A 23,685-nucleotide genomic window follows, 5' to 3' on the forward strand; every position below is an offset into this window, starting at 1 on the left:
AAGAGAAGCCACAGCAATGAGAAGCCCGCACACCACAACGAAGAGTAGCCCCTGCTCACCGCAACTAGAGAAAGCCTGCGTGCAACAATGCAAACCCAACGCAGCCAAAAATCAAATTTAAAAAAATATAGAAAATAAAATAAATAAAAAAATTTTAAAAAATCCTGCGTGTACTTTATTTGTACTTACAGCACATCTCAATTCAGACCAGCCGGTAGCCACATGTGGTTCGTGGCTCCTGTAGTGGACACCACAGATCTAGACAATCACTCTGGCCCTCAGCCCCACCCTCCACCTCCCCCAACATGCAACTGTTCTTGGTTTAATCTTTAATTTGGGATTCCTACTCAAAACCTACCCACAACACTTGGCTCTAGCCCCTTTCTACATTCAAATGCAATTTCAAAATTTTCCAATCTCGAATTTCCGAAATCGCTAACCTGTTTTGCTTTGGTTTTTGTCTGTTTTAGTACATGGTTTTTGTCTCCATTCACTCCCTTCTACCTCTGATGAAAACTTCTACCTCTTGTTTCTACAGAAATTCCACGAGGGATGGGAGGGATTTGGACATATGAGGACAAAATTTTCCAACTTGCTTGTCGAGAAAAAGTTGTGCAATCGAAATACAACACTTCTTCTGTTCTTCAACTTCTTTTTTGGTTTTAATTAATTTATTTTATTTTATTTATTTTTGGCTGCGTTGGGTCTCTGTTGCTGTGCTTGTCGAGAAAAAGTTGTGCAATCGAAATACAACACTTCTTCTGTTCTTCAACTTCTTTTTTGGTTTTAATTAATTTATTTTATTTTATTTATTTTTGGCTGCGTTGGGTCTTTGTTGCTGTGCACAGGCTTTCTCTAGTTGTGGCGAGCAGGGGCTACTCTTCGTTGTGGTGCCCAGTCTTCTTTCTCATTGCGGTGGCTTCTCTTGTTGCAGAGCACAGGCTCTAGGCAAGCAGGCTTCAGTAGTTGCGGCCCATGGGCTCTAGAGTGCAGGCTCAGTAGCTGTGGCTCACGGGCTTAGTTGCTTCGCGGCATGTGGGATCTTCCCAGACCCGAGCCCGTGTCCCAGGGTTTGAACCCGTGTTCCCTGCGTTGGCAGGCAGATTCTTAACCACTGCACTACCAGGGAAGTCCTGTTCTTCAACTTCTAATGACACTTTTCTTCTCAAGTCAAAAGCAGAAACATGTATCATTCAACGTCATGTCATTCAGCTGATCCACACGAATCTCAATTACAGATTTAAAAAGTTATTGATCAGTCACATAGAATTACTGACAGTTAATACAATCTGAATGTTTGGAATAAAATGGAAAGGTAGAAGATTAAGGGCTTGTTGCCAGCGTATCCTAAATAATGACGACCCCCTCCCCCCATTCTGTATGGCTCTATCTTGTTGATTGGACACGCCCAATGGACAAAAATGAAAAGCCAAATTATAAATGGCCTCTGAACTGCTGTTAACATAAACTGTATCAAAGTACAATTTAAAAAATATTAAAAACATAATCCTGTACAAATACACAGTGAAGACTAAAAGTTTACATAACTTATTAATAAGGGAATCAGACACTTGACAAAGCCAATTTAGAAGAGAATTTGAGTGAGGCAAAACCTTCTTAGATATAACAGCAAAAGCATAAGTAACAACAACCAAAAAACAGATAAAATGGATTTCATCAAAATTAAAAACTTCTGTGCCTCAAAGATCACCATCAAGAAAGTGAAACAACCCACAGAAAGGTAAAAAAAAGTTCATAAATCATATATTTAGAATATATACATATCATACGTAGAATATATAAGGAACTATTATAACTCAATAATAAAAAGACAAATAACCCAATTAAAAACTGGACAAAGGATCTGAACAGACATTTCTCCAAAGAAGATATAGAAATGGCTAATATGTATATATAAAGATGCTCAACATCATTAGTCATCAGGGAAATGCAAATCGAAACCACAATAAGATGCCATTTCACACCCACTTCTATGGCTATAATTAAAACAACAACAACAAAAAGACTGTCAAAAAGACAAGTGTCAAAGAGGATGTGGAGAAACTGGAGGCCTCATAGACTGCTGGTAGAAATGTAAAATGGTAAAACCGCTTTGGTAAACAGTCTGGCAGTTCCTCACAAAGTTAAATATAGGGGACTTCCCTGGTGGCACAGTGGTTGGGAATCTGCCTGCCAATGCAGGGAACAAGGGTTCGATTCCTGGTCCAGGAAGATCCCACATGCTTCGGAACAACTAAGCCCATGCGCCACAACTACTGAGTCTGTGCGCCACAATTACTGAAGCCCACGTACCTAGAGCCCATGCTCTGCAACAAGAGAAGCCCCCGCTCGCTGCAACTGGAGAAAGCCCGCGCGCAGCAACAAAGACCCAATGCAGCCAAAAAAATAAAACAAAATAAAATAAATAAACATGCTTGTGCTAAAAAAAAAGAGTCAAATATAGAGTTAACATATATGATCTGGCAATTCCACTCCTTGGTACATATGCAAGAGAAATCAAAACATACATTCAAACAAAAACTTGTACATGAATGTTCATAGCAGCATTATAGGTAATAGCCAAAACGTTCCATTACATGGAAACAACCCAAACGTCCATCAACAGATAAAGGGTAAAATAAAAAGTGATGTATCTATAAAATGGCATACTACTGCAGAATAAAAAAGAAATAAATATTAATATATGTATGCTATGACACGATGAATCTTGAACACAGTTTACTAAGTAAAAGAAGCCAGTCACTAAAGATCACACATCATATGATTCCATTGATATAACATATCCAAAATAAGTAATTCTATAGAGATAAAAAGTAGATCAATGGTTGCCTAAGGCCGGGGGACTGGGGTGAAATAGGGAACAGCTGCTAATGGATATGAGGTTTCTTTTTGGGGAGGTGTTCTAAATTTGATTGTGATGATAGCTGCATGGCTCTGTGAATATACTAAAAACCATTGAATTGTACAAGTTAAACAGATGAATTGTATAGCATTTAAATTATATCTCAAGCTGTTATTAAATATAGATATAAATTGAATATATATAAGAAACATATAAGTATATATGTATCGATATATACAAACTAAATTTGAAAAACAAGTTTTTATGGTTCATAAACAAATAAAAAGGAATGAGACTGGCGAATTAGATACAAATTTGCCCAATGTCTTGCAAGGCAATAAAACTAACATTTGAAATTTTATTTTCTACTTGAGAGAAAAGAAATAATCACACCTGTCAGACTTCTATACGTAAAATTCTAAGTTGACAGAGTTGTAAAATACAGTAAATGTGAATAATAAGTCAACCAAAGTTGTATCCCTCTAGGTTTGTTAGACAATGTTCTACATTACAGTGAATGCCATGGTCATGTTTTTTCTTAGTCTCATGTCTTAGATAATTTTTCTTAACAAAGGTTTCTCATGAGCATACCACAACAATTTTGCATCTGTTTCGTTAGGCAGAAAATGGCAGGGTATTTCCTCTTAGCTAAACACATGGGAATGGATCATCTAAAAGAGAAGGAATCTCAGAACTAAAATCACAAGAAGTCATGTGAAACAAACCAAAAACCAAGCAACTTTTAAAAGCTATCAGGATATTTTTTAAAACTACACGTAATTAATAACTATAACAATTATTAAGAGAAGAGAAAGCTAGTTGGAAAACTCTCACCTGATAATAAAGTTATTATACTACTTTAAAAGAAGATATCCTTGCAAGATAGAAGCAAAGATGCTATAAAAGTTGTTCAGTTTACAAATCCAGTAAAAGAGGTGAAGCAATAACGAGATCAATTGACATAGCTGACTGACAAACCTCTGACTGGTAAAGACAGACTCACAGAGCCAGCCAAATCATAGCTAAACTGTACAACTGATGAGAAGAAGCAAAAAAAAAAGCCAACAGAATTGGAAACAGACTAAGGTAATCCAGTTTAAGAATCATCATTATACCAGAGGTCAAACAATTATGCAAGAAGAGTAGAAACTTTACTCAGGAAAGGAATTAAAGACAATGTTCTGGATGCTTAAAAGAGTCAATTATAATGCAGCTATCTTAGAGGAATGTGAAAGGCCATTTACAGCAACTGTCACTGAAGTGTCCCAGGGTATCTATGTATTTTAAGGATGAAACACAAAAACAGAAATATACATGTTTGTTTGTTTTTTTACGAGAGGGAGAATATAAAGATGTTAGGGTATTCTGTTCTATCACTTTATATTGATTGAATTGCCTGAGAATAGTCATTCAGATGGATTCACAGACAGAAAGTCCTGGATGAAATGTGTATCAGACCCCTCAGAAAAAAATACATAAAAACCTTGGAAGTGAAAGGTAGAACATGGTGAATGACCGGCCCAAGGTCCTGATTCTGCCAGCGGTTCCACCAAAGAATTTTTTTGACCACCAGCAGGAATAAAAATGCAACCTGACCCCCCTGGCAGCTAAGATGGTATAGGCAGAAGGGCAGTGAGCCAGAGACCAAAGGCACCTTGTCTTGACACCAAGGACAGTGGGGTAGGCACGTGTTTGCTGATGACAGAGATAAGAATGAAATGACTGGTTGGTGAGTTGAGATTAATACGTTCTTGTTCTCATCCATCTGTTGCTTTGCGCAGCTTGGCGTTTGGAGACTGGCACGCTCGGGGAATGGGCTGCATCTAACTATAAAGACAAGAGTGAATGCTCAAATTCAGCAGACAAGAAAGCTTGGAGGGAGACCAACCGAGGGCTAAGGGAAACGGAGCCAGAAGCAAGAACAGGATCTGGCAAAGCTGTTTTTTTCGCTTAAAGGAAGAAAATAGCTATTGAAGGAGCTGCAGAACCAAAAACAATTTCTCAATGAGCTAAAAATATCCAGACAAGGAGCCCTGGAGATGTTGAAAGCCAGTAAGAGAAACCTAAAAAGGCTAAGTAGATTGCAATATTAACAAAAAGCTGGGCTACAGATGTCAAGCTTAATGAATGGACTAATTAAACAATATTTTGAAAAATATAAGACATAAACAACAATTTATAAGTCTCTAGACTATCTCAAAGGGATAAGCCAACACTGGAGGCTGTATACCATATGGTTTCTGAAGCATATTCAAGATTTTTTAACACAAATAGATGTTGCAAGTAATGCAAACAACTGTGACATAATATTTATTAGAAAAATGGGTCGAACAAATTGGAAGTATCCTTTTTGAATGGAAAATAGTCTTTAGCAAAGAAGAAAACACTAAGAACAAAAAGGAAGAACATACAATGAAAAAAGAGTAGAAATTTATCAATTAAAACATATAAAGTAAATGAGTGAAATAAAGCAAGCCTGGCTTTATAAAAACAAAATCCAACAATCTCCCATCCCTAAGAGATACAAGTAAGCTGAAATATAAATGTGCTGTCGGTCAAGGTTTAAGACTTATTATGTCTTTGCAAACACAGAAAAGGGAAGGTCACTATTACAAAAATGATATTAGACATTAAAAAGAACATAAAATTACGAAAATTTAAGAACAGTACACCTTAATGTATAGACATTATAGAATAATATATCCTGAAGAAACGTTATGAAAACTGTCAAATATAATTATATCTGAAAGTGTCAGAAGTACATCACAGCAGATTGGGTAAGGAATTAAAACCCTCTCAATGAACAAGATCCACTGGTCAACATCACTTCTTGACCCACTATCCTAAATCTCTTAAGGACAAATGGTAAGATATAATTGACTGTATCTTAGCAAAAATTGTTGTTCATTTCTGTTCGCCACTTTCAACTTCCCTGCTGATTTTAACCTTACAAGTAGTTATAATGTCCAATCAACCTCTACACACCTCTCAGTGCATTGTCCTGTAACATTTGCCATATGAGCCACTCAAAAGCTATTTTTTTTTTTTTTTTTGGCTGCATTGGGTCTTCGTTGCTGCGCATGGGCTTTCTCTAGTTGCAGCGAGCGGGGGATACTCTTCATTGCAGTGCGTGGGCTTCTTGTTGCAGAGCATGGGCTCTAGGCACGCGGGCTTCAGCAGGTGTGGCACGAGGGCTCAGTAGTTGTGGCTCGCGGGCTCTAGGGCGCAGCCTCAGTAGTTGTGGCGCAGGGGCTTAGTTGCTCTGCGGCATGTGGAATCTTCTCGGGATCAGGGCTCAAACCCATGTCCCCTGCACTGGCAGGCAGATTCTTAACCCTGTGCTACCAGGGAAGTCCCTCAATAGATATTTATTGTTGATAAGTGCTCAACAAAATGCTTGTTGAGTGAACAAATATATACCAATATGAGAACAATACCAGTAATATTGACAAAACAGCACCATTTGTTGAAAAGAATTCCAAACATCTAAACAGTAGTTTCTTTTCTCCACACATCCTAAATAGAACACAACCTTTCTTTCCTTAAAATGCAAAGACAACATATCGTTTAAGATTATTTAAAACAACCTGATAAATACCAAATAAAGTTAAAAAAATGTATTTCTACTGACCTTGTAAGAATGTAAGGTGAAAATGAAGCTGGATTATCCTGCTCTGAAAAGAGGGGCATGGATCCTCCCATTATCCACAGACGGAAGTACAGAACAACAATCACCTTCAGAGAAAAGAAGATTTGGTAAGAAAATCATTGATTGGCAGGAGTAAGCCCCACCTTTCTGGAGGATACTTTCAGATGCTTTACAAATATTTTGATCTACAAACACTTTTTCTAGTGAGCATTTCTGTAAATCCTAACATTGAAGATGAGTAGGAAAGTAGCTGGGTAGAGGGTAAACAATGAAGGTGATGATGGAAAGAAAAGCAAATCTTAATAACAGCCGTCAGTTTCAAGCACTTATTAGCTGTTACCCATTGTTATCCACTAAAGGCTCTCCATCCACCTGAGGCCTCCCAATTTGCCCAGAATCCCACAGCTGGTAAATTGCAAGATCCAGGAGTTGGACCCATGTCCTTGGTCTCCAATGCCCAGGTTATTAACCATCCCTCTCACAGAGCCCCATGAAAGTTAACTTAAACTATGATAGATGATAACTTCTGTGACCTGAATAAATACATGTGGAAATGCTCCAACTCTCAAATGCTCTGGAGTAGACCACTCATGCAAGGGTTATTTCAACAACCCCAAGAAACATCTTTTGTGTCTACTCAGTGGAAGTTTATCACTGAATGGTGCTATCCTGTTGCAAAGGTGCATAAGAAAACCAGAGGCCAGAGACACTTCTGTGGCTGCTAAGTTCTGTTTATAGAAGAATCCACCCACACAGACCTTCTAGATGTTATTCTCATTTCAATAGGACCAATTATGTTGTTTCTGTTAAAGTCAGAGGGAAATCTTTGCTTCAATAAAAGGTAAAAGATTAATTTGGGGAGGTAGGTAAGCCTGGACTTTTTCCCATGAATATCACTGGCTTATTTCATGAATGCTTTTTATATAAGTGCAGCACTAGATAACTGATACAGCCAGGTTTGTGCTGCAGACAACACAGCATCAGCACCTTGAAAACGGCACAAAAAATACTATAGCTAATACTGTTGGTGTCATTGAGTGCACATATCCCTAGAATGCTTCCATACATGCACTCCAAGGCTCTGTAACATTTATAGCGTGTAAATTCTTCGATCTTAAGATCATATTGTTAGACGCTACTGCCGACTCAAACAATCTGGATCATGTCTCTGAGTCAAATTAAAGTGAAATATTTCTTATCATATTTCAAAAGCATATATGTACTTACATAACTTATGACCAAAATGGCCCTTTTTAAGAACGGCCTCATGGTAAGCAAGAAATTTCTATTGCGGCTTGCTGTCAGATACCTGAAACAGGAAAGAAAAAACATCTTACATAAGTGTCAGAGTCTACCACAAATAATGTTTTCCTTTCAGTGTGAATAGACGAGCTCAAAAGCAGGCTGGAAAGGATCACAGCTAAGAGCATGGCTTCTGGAACCAGACCACGTGGGTTTCAACCTACCAGCTCTGCAGCCTACTGTCTGGATGATCTTGGGCAAGTTTTCTAACGTCTCTGCGCATCTTTCTCACTCATAAAAGAGTGGAAAATAATAGTATCTACTTCACAGGAAAGTTGTGAAGAATAAGTGTGATAATATATGTTACAGTTACAACCTAACTGTAAACTAGTTAGCTATAAATATCACTATCCCATCTAATCCCAAATAACTCAGGTATCCTGGCAACTATATGGTTACACTAGTCACAGGGATGATCTTAAACAAAATAAGATTTAATTTGCCTACTGAATGTAATTTGAGAGGGACAATGTCTTCCACCCACAAACTAGCTCACAAATGTCTTACCCCTAAAAAAAAGGATGCTGAGGTTTTATGAGGTTAAGTAATTGATCCAAGGTAACAACGTTATTAAGCATTGGTGGTCAAACAGAGCTCACCCATATGCAATGGATAATTTCCTCATCTGCCTATGACCTCTGGAACCAAACTAGGTTACAAGAATGTCACTTCTAGAGGGGCAGCAACTTGTGTGGACCCTGCATCTCCCACAGTTCACCCACTTGTACTCATCCACATAGAAGACATGTGATTGGCTGGTTTTAATAAAGACGACGAAAGGGAAGCAAGAGGAGATTGTCAACAAACTTCAGGAAACCCTGAAGTCCTTTTCACCTACAGGCAAATTTCTGTACAAAGTGTAGGGAAAAAAGTCAAAGTGAACCACATAATCCAGCAAACATTTCCCACCTCATCCTTGTTTCCCCTGCCCTTTTTCATTTTTTTCTTTTACTTTTTTTAGTCTAATTTTTCCTCAAAGGAATCCTCCCCCAGAAACTCTTAAAATCTGCATTTGAATGTGGTATCTTCACACAGCAAGGATGTTCTATAAGGAGAGAGATCCTTTTGAAGACCTGAGTGGGTTAGCAGCTCACAAAGAAACATCTAACTTGACTGCTTACAAAATACACGTGGTTCCTGTTTTGTTACAGCACTTGGACTTGCGTCCAAGTGGCGCTGTAAGGAGGAGACAGTGTCACTAAGAGGCAGGTCCCTTTCCTTCTTGCTTCCCTTTTCTTCTTCCAAAAAACAGTACACAGAGCCACCTCTTAGCAAGCTCTGGACTGGATCCACCCCCAAGCACTACATTTAAATCCTTTCTTCTCCCTTAGTTCTCAAAAGAGAGCTTGGCAGGGAGTAAGGCCAGGAATACTGTCAGCTCTCAGGACGCAGGTGCATCTCTTCTGTCCTGAAATGGGCTTGAGGGAGTTTACCACTTCCTGAAACGGCACAGGAGACTTTGTGTATGTCTGCATCTGTGCATTTCTTTGAGGCAAAGTCCTTGACTTTGATCTCCAGTGTCAGCTAGGTCTGTGATTCCAAAAAGTTAAAGCACTGCTACTTGCATTTTCTCAGCTCCCCCTCTATCACCATCATTTTCAGGCCAACTCAACAAAGACCAACCCTGGATATTTCTGCTATTCCTTTACAGGATATGGATAAGTGGCAGCAGGAAGGGAAAGGAGAATGGCAGTGTGTGAAGGAAAAGGGTTGCAACACATCTGAATGAAAAAGTCCTTCTTGGGTTGGTCTGCTTTTAGAAACTTCATTTCTCAGGTTCCCTCTGTTGCTTGTTTATTTTAACACAGTGGAAAAATTAGAAGTGGTTTCCCTTACATAAAACAAACCACAGGGTTTCAGATGTTAAACTTAGGTAATTCATATTTTGTTTCACTGAAAGCTCACTGTGATGGTTATTTCAGAGACATTTATAAAGTGCCGCTTTGTTTGCAAATTCTTCCTCCTTGAGAAGTTCTCTTTCCTCAAAAAGTTCAGTTTAAGGTGTCAAATAAGTTACTCTTTAAATGTAGCGTCCCAAAGCAATGAAAGCCTAGAACGACACAGAGGACAGTGGTTGAAAAAAATGACCTCCTTTCAAGATTTCAGTTTCCAGTTGTTGACCAAAATTAAATGAGAAAATAAGCCAAAATGACATGGCCCCCCCTTTTTTGGTAAGCACTAGGTCAGAGGCTGAGATTACTATTTTCTGCATCTCCTCCTCCTCCCCCTCCTACAACGAAACTGGACAGTGGAATTTTCTCCCCCTTAGTCCACGATGTCTGTGAATTAGAAACAAATACCAACAAATAATAACAATAATAATAAAAATAGCAAATGATATGTGTCAGATACAAACGTAAGTGATGTAAATGTACTAATTTCTTTATAATTTCTTTGTAATTTCAACAATTCCTTGAGGAAAAACATTATAATTCCTTTTTAATAGAGGAGGACACTGAAAAACTAGAAGTAATACTTAACCATATTATCAGATTATCTCAGCTACTCATTCCAATCACAAGTTAATATAGCTGAGCATGACTTATCAACACAAGGAGATGCAAATGCCATCACTGCTCATTTTCAACTTCAGTCAAATTCTCCATTGCTTTCCCTGCAAAGCCAGAGAACATGCCAACAACAAAACCAAACCACTGAGGAAACCACTAGAATGGGAAGCAAGGGTCCAGGGTTCTATTCTTGTGCTTCAAACTAATTTGTTGCATGAGTCGGTAGAAATCTACAGGAGCTTCATTTCCTTATTATATCAATGACAGTTAGACTCAGTGGTTTCAGGGTCCCTCTCAGGTTCAAAATATTATGACCCTTGGATGTTCTCACCAACTGATGACATGAAAGATGACAAATAAAGAAAAACATAGAAAAACCTACTGAAATTTTTAAAAAGGAATGCCAAGCAATTAGGGTGAAGCAGGTACTAGTGGATCCCTCACTTTTAAGTAGACCCTTGAAATTTGCCATTGCACATGAAAAAAAAATATTTTAACATTGGCTTGGGGTTTCAGCATTACCAAATTCTGCATTTTTTAACAATTTCTGATTTTAGGCAAATAAAAGCAAGATCAAGATTATCCAAAATGAATTTCCTAACCTGTACTCCTCCTCACAGCCCAAGTTTTCTGACCCCAAATTTTCTAACTACTAACACCCACCTCCTTAGTTGATCACGTTCAAATATTCAGAGCTAATTGGGACTTCTCCCTGCAGTTACCCTCCATAGATACTCAGTCCGCAAATGCCACCGAGAGGTCTTAGGTGAGACCGGGACAAAACCTGCCACCCGAAGTTGTGAGCAGCTTTTTTCAGGAAAGAGCTCTTTGCAGGGAAGAGCTCTCTGCAGGAGATGCCTTTTGTCTTGTCACTTTAGCAAAGCTATATTTTAACTAACCTCTGGCCCAAACCTTTCAAATCTTTTGATCACACAACACTTTGCCTAACCTGTTGGTTCTTTCCTTAGATCAAAGAAATAGAAATGAAGAATAAGTAATGAACAGATGACCAGATCTTTTCCCTAGCTTCCCCTTCAGTAATCTCATAAACAAACTGTGCGAACAAGATAAGCATCTAAAACAAGATCACAGGGAGCCCACAGGCCTGCGCACAGTGGAGGACGGCGAGGACTCTGACCCCCTATTTCAAAGTTTAACTGAGATTACTTCCCCTTTTTCCCTTTAAAAACTTTCATGGCCACGCAGAACATTCAGAGACTGTTTTGGGACACAAGTCCGCCTTTCCCCTCAGATAACCAGCTTTCTGATTAAAGGAACTTTTCTGTCTCTACCAGCTCTTGCCTCTCGTATCCAAGATCTGAATTCGGTAACAAAGTCACCAACCCCATAATCTTTTTAAAATTTATTTATTTTTATTTTTGGCTGCGTTGGGTCTTTGCTGCTGCGCGCGGGCTTTTCTCTAGTTGCTGCGAGCAGGGGCTACTCTTCGTTGCGGTGCGCGGGCTTCTCATTGCGGTGGCTTCTCTTGTTGCGGAGCACGGACTCCAGGCACGCAGGCTTCAGTAGTTGTGGCTCGCGGGCTCTAGAGCGCAGGCTCAGTAGCTGTGGTGCACGGGCTCAGTTGCTCTGCCACATGCGGGATCTTCCCAGACCAGGGCTAGAACCCATGTCCCCTGCATTGGCAGGCAGATTCTTAACCACTGCGCCACCAGGGACGCCTCCAACCCCATAATCTTGAGGGTTAAATGAATGCTTATTATTTTAAGTCACTGAACTTTGTTAACACAGAATTATTGTGTTAATAGCTAAATGATACATACAGCAAGATGATCAATAAATGTTTACGGACCCTAATAGAATTTTTAAAATATTCATCTTCCCTCACTCACCCTCTTTTCTTTATCTGTGTCTTCCTTACCCTCCAGTGCTAGACTGGGTACAAAATACGAACTCACCGCTTGGGGTTTGGACAGTGAGCTGGAGGATTCCTGGTGGATTAAATGAGAATATTATATTAGACTTTCCAGCCCTTCTCAGAAACCTGATAATTTTTGCCTTAATAACAACTCCAGTGGCAAATATCTCAGCTACAAGTTATTACTATTTAATAATACACTAATAAATTGGGACTTCCCTGGTGGTCCAGTGGGTACGACTCCGTGCTCCCAATGCAGGGGACCCAGGGTTCAATCCCTGGTTGGGGAACTAGATCCCACATGCATGCCGCAACTAAGAGTCCGCATGCCGCAACGAAGATTCCTCATGCTGCAACTAAGACCCGTCGCAGCCAAAATAAATAAATAAATAAATAATTTTAAAAAAATCAATATACTAATAAATTATAGAAGGATATATACAAAATTCCTTCTAGAACACCTGTCATGCTAATGTAATTTCTCCTGCTCTTTCAAGGTAGTAAAGAAAATTAACAAAGAGTCACATACTATGACCAAAAAAAGAAAGAAAGAAAAAGAATTTGAATTCAGGGCTTTTTAGAGTAGGAGTTTAGAAATCCTGCTTCTCTTTGAAACAGAGGGAGAAAAGATCTCTCAGTTGACCAAAGGAGCAAAGACATAGCTCACATTAGAAAAGATGAAAAGATTAACAAAAACAACAAAAGAAATTTAAGTGTCTTCGGTTTCTCTCTTTGCACTCTCCTTGAACCCATAAAGTGCCTCATGTAAATTGCAATAGCCAGTGGCATTCTATAGAGAGGCAGAGCTACTTTTGATGTCTTCTTTGATATTTAAATGCAGATTCCAAAGGGAAGGAGCTGTTTTAAGACAAAATGAATTTCTAAGTTCAATCTACTCAGAAACCCAAAGTGACTTTCAGGACCCCATTCTGTGGCTCTGGTAACATTTCTTCTTGAAAATTTAAACTCAATTCAGCAAGTTACTTGCAAAGAAATATTTACTTAGATTATAACACATAGAATAGTGGAAATAAAGACGGAGACGGCAAAGGGGGATATGATTTCAGTTCTTTTAACCATTCTGAAAATCAGAGTTAGCAAGGGAAGGAATTGAAACAGCTCAGGTAGTTTTATAGGTGAAAAGAAAAAAAGCCCCAAAATGTTATTTGACTTGCAAAAGGTCACGTTCCTTTAGTGTCAAAGGTCAATGAGTTCAGGCTTCATTAATTTAGTCAGAGGGGCTAATTTATATTGCTGCTGCAATGAATTTAGTCGGAGGCACCGATTCTTATTCTTTCTATATGTAAACCAAAAATTCAGCTTTGGTGATTATCACTCTTGCTTGTCATTAAAGTAGCAGGTTAGTTTCAATTCATTAATAATAGGGGCTACTTAATGTATTTAATATATGTCAGTCACTGTGCTAAGTGCTTTAACTTTTAAATCTCATTTAATTCTCATACCAGCGCTGTGAGTCCATACTTGTCCCCATCTTGTTAATGAGGCTGAAGGAGGTACTCACTCAGGATCTCGAAGCTGGCAAGTGGCAGAGGTGAGACCCAAACCCAAATCCACGGCACCCACTACTCGATACAGCATAAAAGTAAAACGGAGTTGCTTTATTCAGTACACTTTCAACATGGATTATTTATTAAATGGCATTGCCTGAGCGTCCGGAGCCTGCGCTCCGCAACGGGAGAGGCCACAGCAGTGAGAGGCCCACGTACCGCAAAAAAAAAAACAAAAAACAAAAAAAAAACGATAAAGTTCATCTTTATCAGTTAGTACCGATCTACAGTAAAACCTATAATAGAAATTTTTCATACCAATGAATGGGCTGAGGCAGTGTGCAATTCTTGAGGCGTCCTTTTTTCTTTAGGTACGCGGGCCTCTCACTGTTGTGGCCTCTCCCGTTGCAGAGCACAGGCTCCGGACGCGCAGGCTCAGCGGCCACGGCTCACGGGCCCAGCCGCTCCGCGGCATGTGGGATCCTCCCGGACCGGGGCACGAACCCGTGTCCTCTGCATCGGCAGGCGGACTCTCAACCACTGTGCCACCAGGGAAGCCCTTGAGGCGTCTTTTAAGAGGTATCCATTTAAACGTTTATGTATGTAGTGATTGCCGCAGGTCGAAATGCAAACTCCATGTACAGTGGGTTGATTCAGAAATTCTAAATGAGAAGAGATGGCTACAAGGAGAAGGTGAGCAGGGCTAGGAGGGTGTGAGTGCACCGTGACACGATCAGCCAGCCCCACAGGGAGGAGCAGCAAGCAGAAACAGAGAGGGAGATAAGGGTGCCCCAAGAGAGGGACAACGAAGCTGACACCTGAGGAAGAGGAGGAGGGGATTGGGCGAGGAGAAAACGTGAAAAACACATACACAGAGGCTTAGGATTGAGAGTTGGGAAGCAGGATGAGGAAGTGAGAGACGGTCATATAGCTGCAGGATTTAATAGTGGCAGAGGGCTGAGCGGGGGGGCTGGAGAGGCAGGCTGGGGCCACCTCACCATGGTCCTTCACATCCCACCGTGGAGTCTGGGCTTTGTTCTGATGGCTGTGAGCAGTCAGTGAAGGGCTTGAGGCAGAGATGACCCAATCTGATTTCCAGAAGTGGGGCATCAGTACTGTATGACGCTGGTACCGTGTCCGCACTGAGGTCCATAACAAAGAGCAAAGGGCCCAAAAGTCCAAAGGGGAACATGGTGGACAGAACTCATTCTGGAAGTTTCTGAGATATCAGATTTAGAAAGAGATGGGAGGTTTTAGTCCAAGTAGGTGGAGAGACCTTTTCATAAGGATAAATAAGAAAAGCTTGTGTTGTTACGTCTATTTAGCAGTATGATTTAGGTGTTAAGTTTCTTCTTAACATACTTTGTGCTAATTGGTCATTAATTTAGTGCATGTATAAAATCTTTCTACTAACCAGAATATTTAATTTGCCAAAATAGGAACGTATCACAAGAAGACGCATATTATATATTTGTCTGGCATTTTCTATGTCAAAGGGCTTTTCAGTCCAGTCTAACATTTAATCCCCCAAAGATCCACATGAGGTTGCCAGACAGACAGCACTGCCCTCATCTTGCAGATCCAGACCTAGTGAGCAGTGAATCCAAACCAGAATTGACTTTTCTGATGCCCGACTGCATGCCTTTTAACTGTCTCCTCTCCAATGATGCTGAAAGACAGCACTTGCTATGGGTTTTCCCTTATGCCCATCAGTCCAAACTTGTACACCAGAGTCTCTAAGAAACCCATGGAAATGAAATCACTGCTACTTGCAATACATATTTGTGCAGAAACGCAAGTAAACTTTTGCACTAAGAAAGAGATTACAAACAGACAAACTATCATCACACCTTCTGATTTTATCCCCCTTATTGGGATAAGTGGGCTGAGAAATTCAAGTACAACTAAGCTAGTGAAAAAGAGTATTTGATATTGGATTGTCCTGGTAAACTGAAGAAACACACATTCTGTTAACAATAATAGCAATAATAGTAGTGAAAGTTTTTTGTGCCCCTGGCACAGTTCTTATGTGTATAATCCTTAGCACATTCCTATAAGATGTACACTCTTAGTATCTTCCTCTTACAAGGAGAAAACCGAGGCATTAACGGTCAAGTAACTTGTCCCAAGGTCCCACAGGTAGCAAGCCAGAAGAGTCAGAATATAAAACCACCCTGTGCTCTTAACCATCAATGCTCTGCTATCTTTCAATCACTGCCAACTAAATCTGTTTTCACCTTCCAAGAAGATGATTAAATTTCAGATACTACTCTCAGAAGTACAAACGTATCAATAACATGTTTTAAAGGATGTTAATTCAGGATACCAGAAGATATCTGATCAATTCAGGAAATTAACAAAAAGGCTGCTACAACTACATCACTGTGAAAAACAACAAGCTATTCCAACAACACTATTTAATTTTTTATTATATAAGTTTCTGGTCCTTTTCAGAGTGAATTATTCCACATGGAGCTACAGATTTGTTGTGTCCATGAGAGGAGGTGAGTTCAGGATCTTCCAATGCTGCTATCTTAAATCCTCTCCCCAGCAATATTCAATTTAACAAGCAAAATATTGAATATTAGAAGCAATATATGAAAGGATTAAATGCATACATTTAACATTTAAATAGCAGCTAACATTTATTAGGTGCGTAACATAGGCCAGAAACTGTTCTAAGCACGTGCATTAACTCTTTGAATGCGCACACCACCACCAACAACAAATGACAACTATGAAGCAGGTGTTATAGCTGTTCTCATTTTATAGATGGGGAAACGGAGGCATAAAGAAGTGAATGAACTTGCCTGAGATCATAAAGCCAGTAATTAGCAGAACTGGGGCTTGAACCTATGCACCTGGTTCCCTAGCCCACGTCTCAATGCTACACCAATCTTTCTGTACTTCCTTAACAGCCCCAAGGAGCAGTTCACTTGATAAAGGACTAAAGGAGTTCAGAGAAGGAAGAAATCAACATGAGCTGGAAAAGGAAGGGAGGATGCGGGGAATAGGCGAGACTCGACCTGGGCCTAGAGGAACAAAAGATGGGAGAGCAGGGGAAGCCAGAAGGGGCCAAGAGCAGGGGTGCCCGTATTGCTGCACGGGGACTGGATGAGCACAGCCTGCCCTGGGCAATGAGGGCTCCCTGAAAACACAGCAAAGGAGCCCCTACTCCTGTACTTGGTGCACTCCTCAGTGTCTCACAGTCAAAGTGTCTGAAATCTGAAAACAGAAAAGTTAACTTGACACTATAAAACCCTGATGGCTTGAACAGCAGTAGAATATACCTAAATATGATAGATGCTGCTTCCATCTGCCTTTTGCTCAGCTGCATGTGGGCAAAGCAATCTCACCCAGGCAGCTACCTTTCTCCTCAGCTTCCTCACCTGGTGTCACCCTTGTCATTAGGGCCCGTTAAGTACCTGGAGCAGGGCTGCCTCTCCCCAACTCTGACCTGCGCTCCCTAGGTACCCAGGACATAGACTGGGCCACCACTGCTAATGGGAGAGGCCACCTTGTGTTACAGGCCAGCATCGTTTCTTGGTCTCTCCTCCACTGTTGCATCCATGTAGAACAGAGGCCAGGCTGGTCCAGCTAGGTCTCTCTCTATCCCACTTTCATTCTTGTAACTGGGAGAGGAACATAGGCTGGGGTCTGTGCTACAGATCCAGGCAGCTTAGATTTAGGGCAGGGAGAGGAGAAAGTCTCCCTTAAACCTTTACAAAGCCACTTTCTCCAATCCAGCTTTCAATCTAAGGCCTTGCATAGCCTACTCATCCCCCACCCCCACCCCATCCTCACACACACGCTCTGTAGCAACTCATAACAACAGGCAGTAAATCCAGAAGCTCCCAAACACACATGGTTCCATTCATTGAGTTCATGTAGAGGCCAAGGAGGACACTTGGCAGCCCGGGCTTCCTGCAGACCATGGCTACTCGTGAAATAGAAAACCTCCCTGCAGCAGTGCCCTTGCCGTGGTCAAAGGCCTGCAGCAGAGTCAGTGGCCTAAGGAAACACAGCACCATTCACAGGGACATAAGCAGTGGTGACACAGGAGAAGAGAAACAAACATCCAGAAACATCCCGTTTCCCCAGCTCCAACCCCTAAAGCCCTTTATATTTAAGGCAAGGAGGACTGACTATCGGAGCTTCAAGGACCAGAGAGTGGGGGGTCAGTCATTCCTGCGTGATTTTGGCAAACATTTTAAAAATTCACTTTTCCTACAAGAATCTTACTTCGGGGGATTCAAGTTTTATTTCCCTTGGAAGTCCATTTTTTTACATTGAGGATAATGTACGTTATGACGTTTACTAAAAATTCAAAACTTTTAATACTTCAATTCCGGGCAATCTGGTTTTGTTTTTAAATTCCAAAGCTCATACACACTGAAAGTTCCTGAGGAGACAGCTATAACTAAGATTTCACAGTAAAAACAAGAATCACAGAGGTTCTTAGCACAGAGTACACATAACATAGAAACAACCATTAGTCATATAATTGTCAGAGTTTTAATGTTTGCATATAATGTCTATTGTTATTACATAAGTTAGGAATCCATAATAATTGTCTATATTTTTTTCAAATGCATATTTCTTTTGGTTACATAATTTTTAAAACTTTCTGCTAATTTCCTTCTAGACCTAAGGGTTACATTTTAAAACATACTATAAAAAGCCTAAGTAGAAAAGTTGCCAAACGAACTAGAACTTCCAGTCCCTGTCACATTATTCATATATATATTCACATATTTAATTATGTTTATTTCTATTTTGCTTATATGTTCCAAACTAAACATTTAGAAAATACTGTTACAATATCACAGTTGGCTAAGTTTTAATTATCTCTGTATATGATGCCTTGTTTGCCAGGTGAAATCTCTATGGGTCCCTCATCCTAAGCTCTCAAATTATGGCTCCCTTGGTATACAGGGGATGCTGGACACGGTGAACCTGGGAGACGAGGCAAGCCCGTTAATCTCCCTTGGTCTCGGGAACCTCAGCCATAAAATGGTCATCATAATTTCTACCTTACAAGGTTGTTGAAAGGATTTCAATGAGGTGAGGTATGTAAGGTGGTCAAAACAGTGCCCAGTTCATAAAGGCACCCAAAGTAGCCATCATTATAATAGTGACCACAACCCAGCTGAAAATGCTTATCCTTCATGGCCACAAAACAAAAAAATGTGAAGTTCAGCTAGGATAAGGATGGAAAAAGGGTTTCATCTCTCTCAAGTTCTATCAGCTCCCTCCTTCCTGGACGGAGAAGGGAAAGAAACAAAATATTTTCCTAGAAGACCAAGCTTTCATTTGGCTTTTGGCATTCTTCTTGTTCATGGGGCTCCTTTAATTCAGCTTGGATACTGAAGTCAGATGCTCAAACGCAGGTTGTTCTTGCATGAGCGAGCTGACTGAGGAGTGGAATTGAGGGGACGAAAAGGGCTGAAATCCAGCTCACGCTCCAATCAACAACCGTGCGCGCCCCGGTGCCGGCTACATCTGCCCTGAGGAAGGGGGCCTTTCTCCTAATTCACCCCAAAGAGCAAAAGGTGCCCTGGCCCAAACATCAACCACCCACCATGCCTCGTGCCTGCACAGCTTTCTCCCCTTCATATAAATTCCGCTACAGACCAACAGCAGCCCTGATCCATTATTATTTAATACCCACTAGACAGCTTCATTGTCCTAATTACTTCCAGAGCCACTTGTTTAATCTAGTTTCCATTTCCTTTGTCGCCAATTTCATTTTCTCACTGACATACTATCACAGTGTTGCTATATTTCCAATCACCAAACTATGTGCAAAGTCACTTAATGTTCAATTAAAGAATAGTCCTTCTTTCTGTCTTAACTCAGCTGAGTTTCCTTTGCAGATTCAGCCTAGTGTTTTGCACAGAAGGCATTTAATTCATCAAAATGAAATTTTAAAAATCCTAATCATGTAAGTCTTAACACTCCCTTTACAAACCCCACTGATATCAGGGCCCAATTTGAGACTGCTATTTTAACAAATGCATTTTTCCTGTCCTCAACTAAACTTAAGCCCAACTAAAAGTCCTCTGAAAATTGTCTAGTCTGAAGTTTCCCGAGCCTAGAGATTTCCATACAGGAGGCTGGAGTGATATCAAGTGTGACCAACCAGTCCAGTCTTCCTAGTACGGAGGAGCTTGCTGAGACATGGGACTTCCAGTGCTCGAACTGGGAATGTCCTGGGAAAACCAGGAGGAGAAGGTCACCTTGTATGCCATCCTCTAGCAGGTTAGTGGAGTGCAGTAGAATAAAATGCTAAGGAATAACCAAACCATAAATTCTGCAAAATTAGTTTTTTTCTCCCTGCTATAGACACACACACACTCTCTCTTAATCCATGACTTGCTGTTCCTTATGAGTGAGAGTTTAACCAAAAACAAGTGTTTCTCTGGTGGAAGATATCTACTAATTGGTTGAGCTTGTTAATTCTGGAAACATGAGAACGAGAATTTTCTCACCCATATTTTCTAGCTGTCGGACAAATCGTTTCTACTTGGATAAGCCAATATAAGGTATTCTTTACAGTATCATTTTGTTAAAACAACAAAAAGAAGAAGGGAGAGCAGGAAGCAACAAGTGTTTAACAACCACTAAAACTGTACCGAGTCCCCTACATGTGCAATCAATGGAACTGTAACGACTGTATTTACTGGACTATAAAGCTGCCTGGTTGATATTTTAAAGCTAAATTTAAATCAAGCTTACACCAGAAATTAAAAAGAATTTGACAATCTTGATTTTAAAATACCCCATATCTATACGTGGTACCTAAAATGATCAATCTTAGCTGTAAACGAACATAATCAAACACTCTAACAAAACTAGAGTTCCAAATCCTCATAACTTGTAATTTTGATACATTTATTTATACTCTACTCTAGGTAGATATCATATATCCAATCTTATTTTTTAAGTATTGGTAAAATTTAGCTTAAATGTTTATGAAAGTTTTTATCTTACATGCCTCTCTTCTTTTAATTGTCTTTTCCTCATATGCAAGGTCTAATGACTACAGGATTATCCAAAATTATTCCCACTCTCTCTTTTTTTAATATTTATTTATTTGGTTGCACTGGGTCTTAGTTGTGGCAGTCAGGCTCCTTAGCTGTGGCTTGCCGGCCTCTTAGTTGTGGCATGCAACCTCTTAGTTGTGGCATGCATGTGGGCTCTAGTTCCCTGCCCAGGGATTGAACCCAGGCCCCCTGCATTGGGAACGCGGAGTCTTATCCACTGCGCCACCAGGGAAGCCCCCCTCCCACTCTCCTTAAACCCTAAAGTTTCAATCTCCTGGGCCCTACTACTGTAAACACCATGTTAATAAAGCTAAAAGTATCAACAGATTTTCCCACTGTCTGGTGATCTCCTACTCATGTAGAAGAACCACATAATAAAAGTTAAGCAAATACTTTAGACTGACAAAAACAACAGACATTCGTCATGAGAAAGAAACTCCAGAATAATTTATTTTGATATGTCCCGATGGCCCAAGTAGGAAACCTGGTCCCTGCCACAGTCAACAATCAATTTCCAGGGGTCTCACCTTGGGCAGAGCCTTTTCAAGATGTGAGGAGGGGGCAACCGGTGCTAATTCTATAAGGCAGGTGATTAAGAATCTTGCTTGGGGCTTCCCTGGTGGCGCAGTGGTTGGGAGTCCGCCTGCCGATGCAGGGGAACCGGGTTCGCGCCCCGGTCCGGGAAGATCCCACATGCCGCGGAGCGGCTGGGCCCGTGAGCCACGGCCGCTGAGCCTGCGCGTCCGGAGCCTGTGCTCCGCAACGGGAGAGGCCACAACAGTGAGAGGCCCGTGTACAGCAAAAAAAAAAAAAAAAAAAATCTTGCTTGATCACAAATTCCTTAACTAGCACTTTATAAGAAACCGACAGAAGATGGGTACCCACAGGCGGCCAAATGAAGCATCCCCTGGACTTGCTGGAAGGAGGCCTGAAGCTGGGCCCCACCAGTGTGGACAGCTGGGGAATCAGCAACTCCTGTCAGAGGGGGCTGGTATGCCACGGTGCGTGGAAAAGAAAAACATCTTGTCTTCATTATATGATTTGGTTGAGGAACAAAATATACGAATACAATTTTAATCCATATTATATGAGCCATTTTCACACAACTAGATGATTTACTTTTTCATTTGCCGAAGACAACTATTTCCATCATTACCCTCAAATTTAATAAACCAATATTTCTGCAACACTCAGAAAACCTGCTAAACAGCCTCATGATGGATTAGTGCCCTCATAAGAGAAACAAGAGAGCTTCTTCTCTCTCTGCTTTCTGTCATGTGAGGATACAACAAAAAAGATAACCATCTGCAAATCAGTAAGACGGCCCTCGCCAAGAACTGAATCTGCTAACACCTTGATCATGGACTTCCAATCCCCCAGAACTGTAAGAAATAAACGTTTGTTTTTTAAGGCACCTAGTCCGTGGCAATTTATTATAACAGCCAAGCAGACTAAAGCAGTACCAAAACATTAATAGAGGCTACCCTTGGGTTTTCATTTCTTTTTCATAATTTTCTGTAGTTCAAAAATTTTCATCAGTTGATATGCAATACTCTTATAATCAGAAAAAAGTCAGTGACTTTCTATTATTTAAACAAAGTTTTTTAAAAAGAAAGTTAAAAATATGTAAAGAGAGAATCTTCAAAAGCAGACATGAGAACCAAAGGCTAAAGAGCAGACAAAAATGAAATCATTTGGGCTACCTCAGTAATTCTTAAGGAGCTATTACAGTATAATAGTGATGACCCTAATATACTGCTATGGAGTAGTCTCTAGGATATATTATTCAGTGAGAAAAAAGTATAATGTGCTACTGCTTATTTAAGGTGGGAGGAGGGAGAGTTATTTATTTTAAATTAAAGCTAAACCAAACTGAAAAAGAGAAGGAAAAGGTAAAGATAAAGAAGGAAAAAAGAAGAAAGAGTTACCTACAGATGGAGGGAGCCAACGGAGTAGAGAGGACTGGGATAGACCTCTCTGATAGACCTTGTTTTGTAGATTTAGAAGCAGTGTTTACATGATTACAAAACAAAATCAAAGCCAAGAAAATAACAAACCCTAAAAATCAAAAGCAGCATGCAACAAATGAGCCATAACTATACAGAGAGGAACTGTATCGAGGAAGTTTAAAACAGTAATTGTACTGTATATACCTCATACCATGTACTTCAAAAACAAAAAGAATTATTAAAAACTCACAAACTACTTTTAATAATCATATTGTTCCTGGTAGCATTGGTTTTGTTATTTTGAGACTGTCATGTGAGTAATGTGGGGTAAAACGAATATGTAATTATGCTGGTGGTGTTGGGGGCCACAGTTTTCAGTGGCAGGAAGGGAGACAGAGATGCACCATGGACGTGGTGAGGTCAAAAGCCTTGCAGTTCTAAATGTGAATTGAAAGTATGAGAATGAACTCATTACCTACTTTCATATTTTAAAGATAATCAATTTTGACAGAACTTGCCACTGAAAAGTCCTAGAAACAGTCATTATTCAGTAGCAATGAGCATTGTGAAAGCCCCAATTTTGGTCCTATACATCACTCACAAAATGAACCACAAGCTTTTGGAGAAATGGCTGTTTCCAGGTCTAGGGTAGAAAATGTATAAGATGAACATGGACTATCTAGAATATCAGGGAAGACAACTGCGGCTGCATCCAAAGGACTTAGGGACCAACCTGGAGAAAGCTTCCACTGACCAAAGATGGACATTTGAACATCGACAGAAATAAAACTGGCAAATAAAGCACAAAAATCAAGCATCTGTGTTGCTTATAAAAACTGTACCCCCAGGGTAACCAAATATTTCATGAAGGAATGTTTCTCTTGGTAGATATTCTAGCTAATGAATGAAGAGAGAATGACGAATTAGAATAGCACTATTTTCCAATCCCTACTGAAATAATGGATCTAGGCATAAGGCAACT

At 40.2% G+C, this 23,685-nt stretch overlaps 1 protein-coding gene across 1 annotated transcript in view; it reads right to left on the bottom strand.

The window, feature by feature from the left end:
- The window catches only part of TMTC1 (transmembrane O-mannosyltransferase targeting cadherins 1), a 280,165-nt gene that overhangs the window by 159,396 nt on the left and 97,084 nt on the right, over positions 1–23,685 (bottom strand). Inside the window, exons 3-4 of the mRNA XM_028491139.1 lie at positions 7,740–7,821; positions 6,495–6,598 (exon numbers count right to left, since the gene is read on the bottom strand). Of these exons, the coding sequence (XP_028346940.1) occupies positions 6,495–6,598; positions 7,740–7,821 (186 nt within the window). The remainder of the gene's footprint in view (positions 1–6,494; positions 6,599–7,739; positions 7,822–23,685) is intronic.

Source organism: Physeter macrocephalus, chromosome 6, assembly GCF_002837175.3.
Source record: "Physeter macrocephalus isolate SW-GA chromosome 6, ASM283717v5, whole genome shotgun sequence".
NCBI classification, from domain to species: domain Eukaryota; kingdom Metazoa; phylum Chordata; class Mammalia; order Artiodactyla; family Physeteridae; genus Physeter; species Physeter macrocephalus.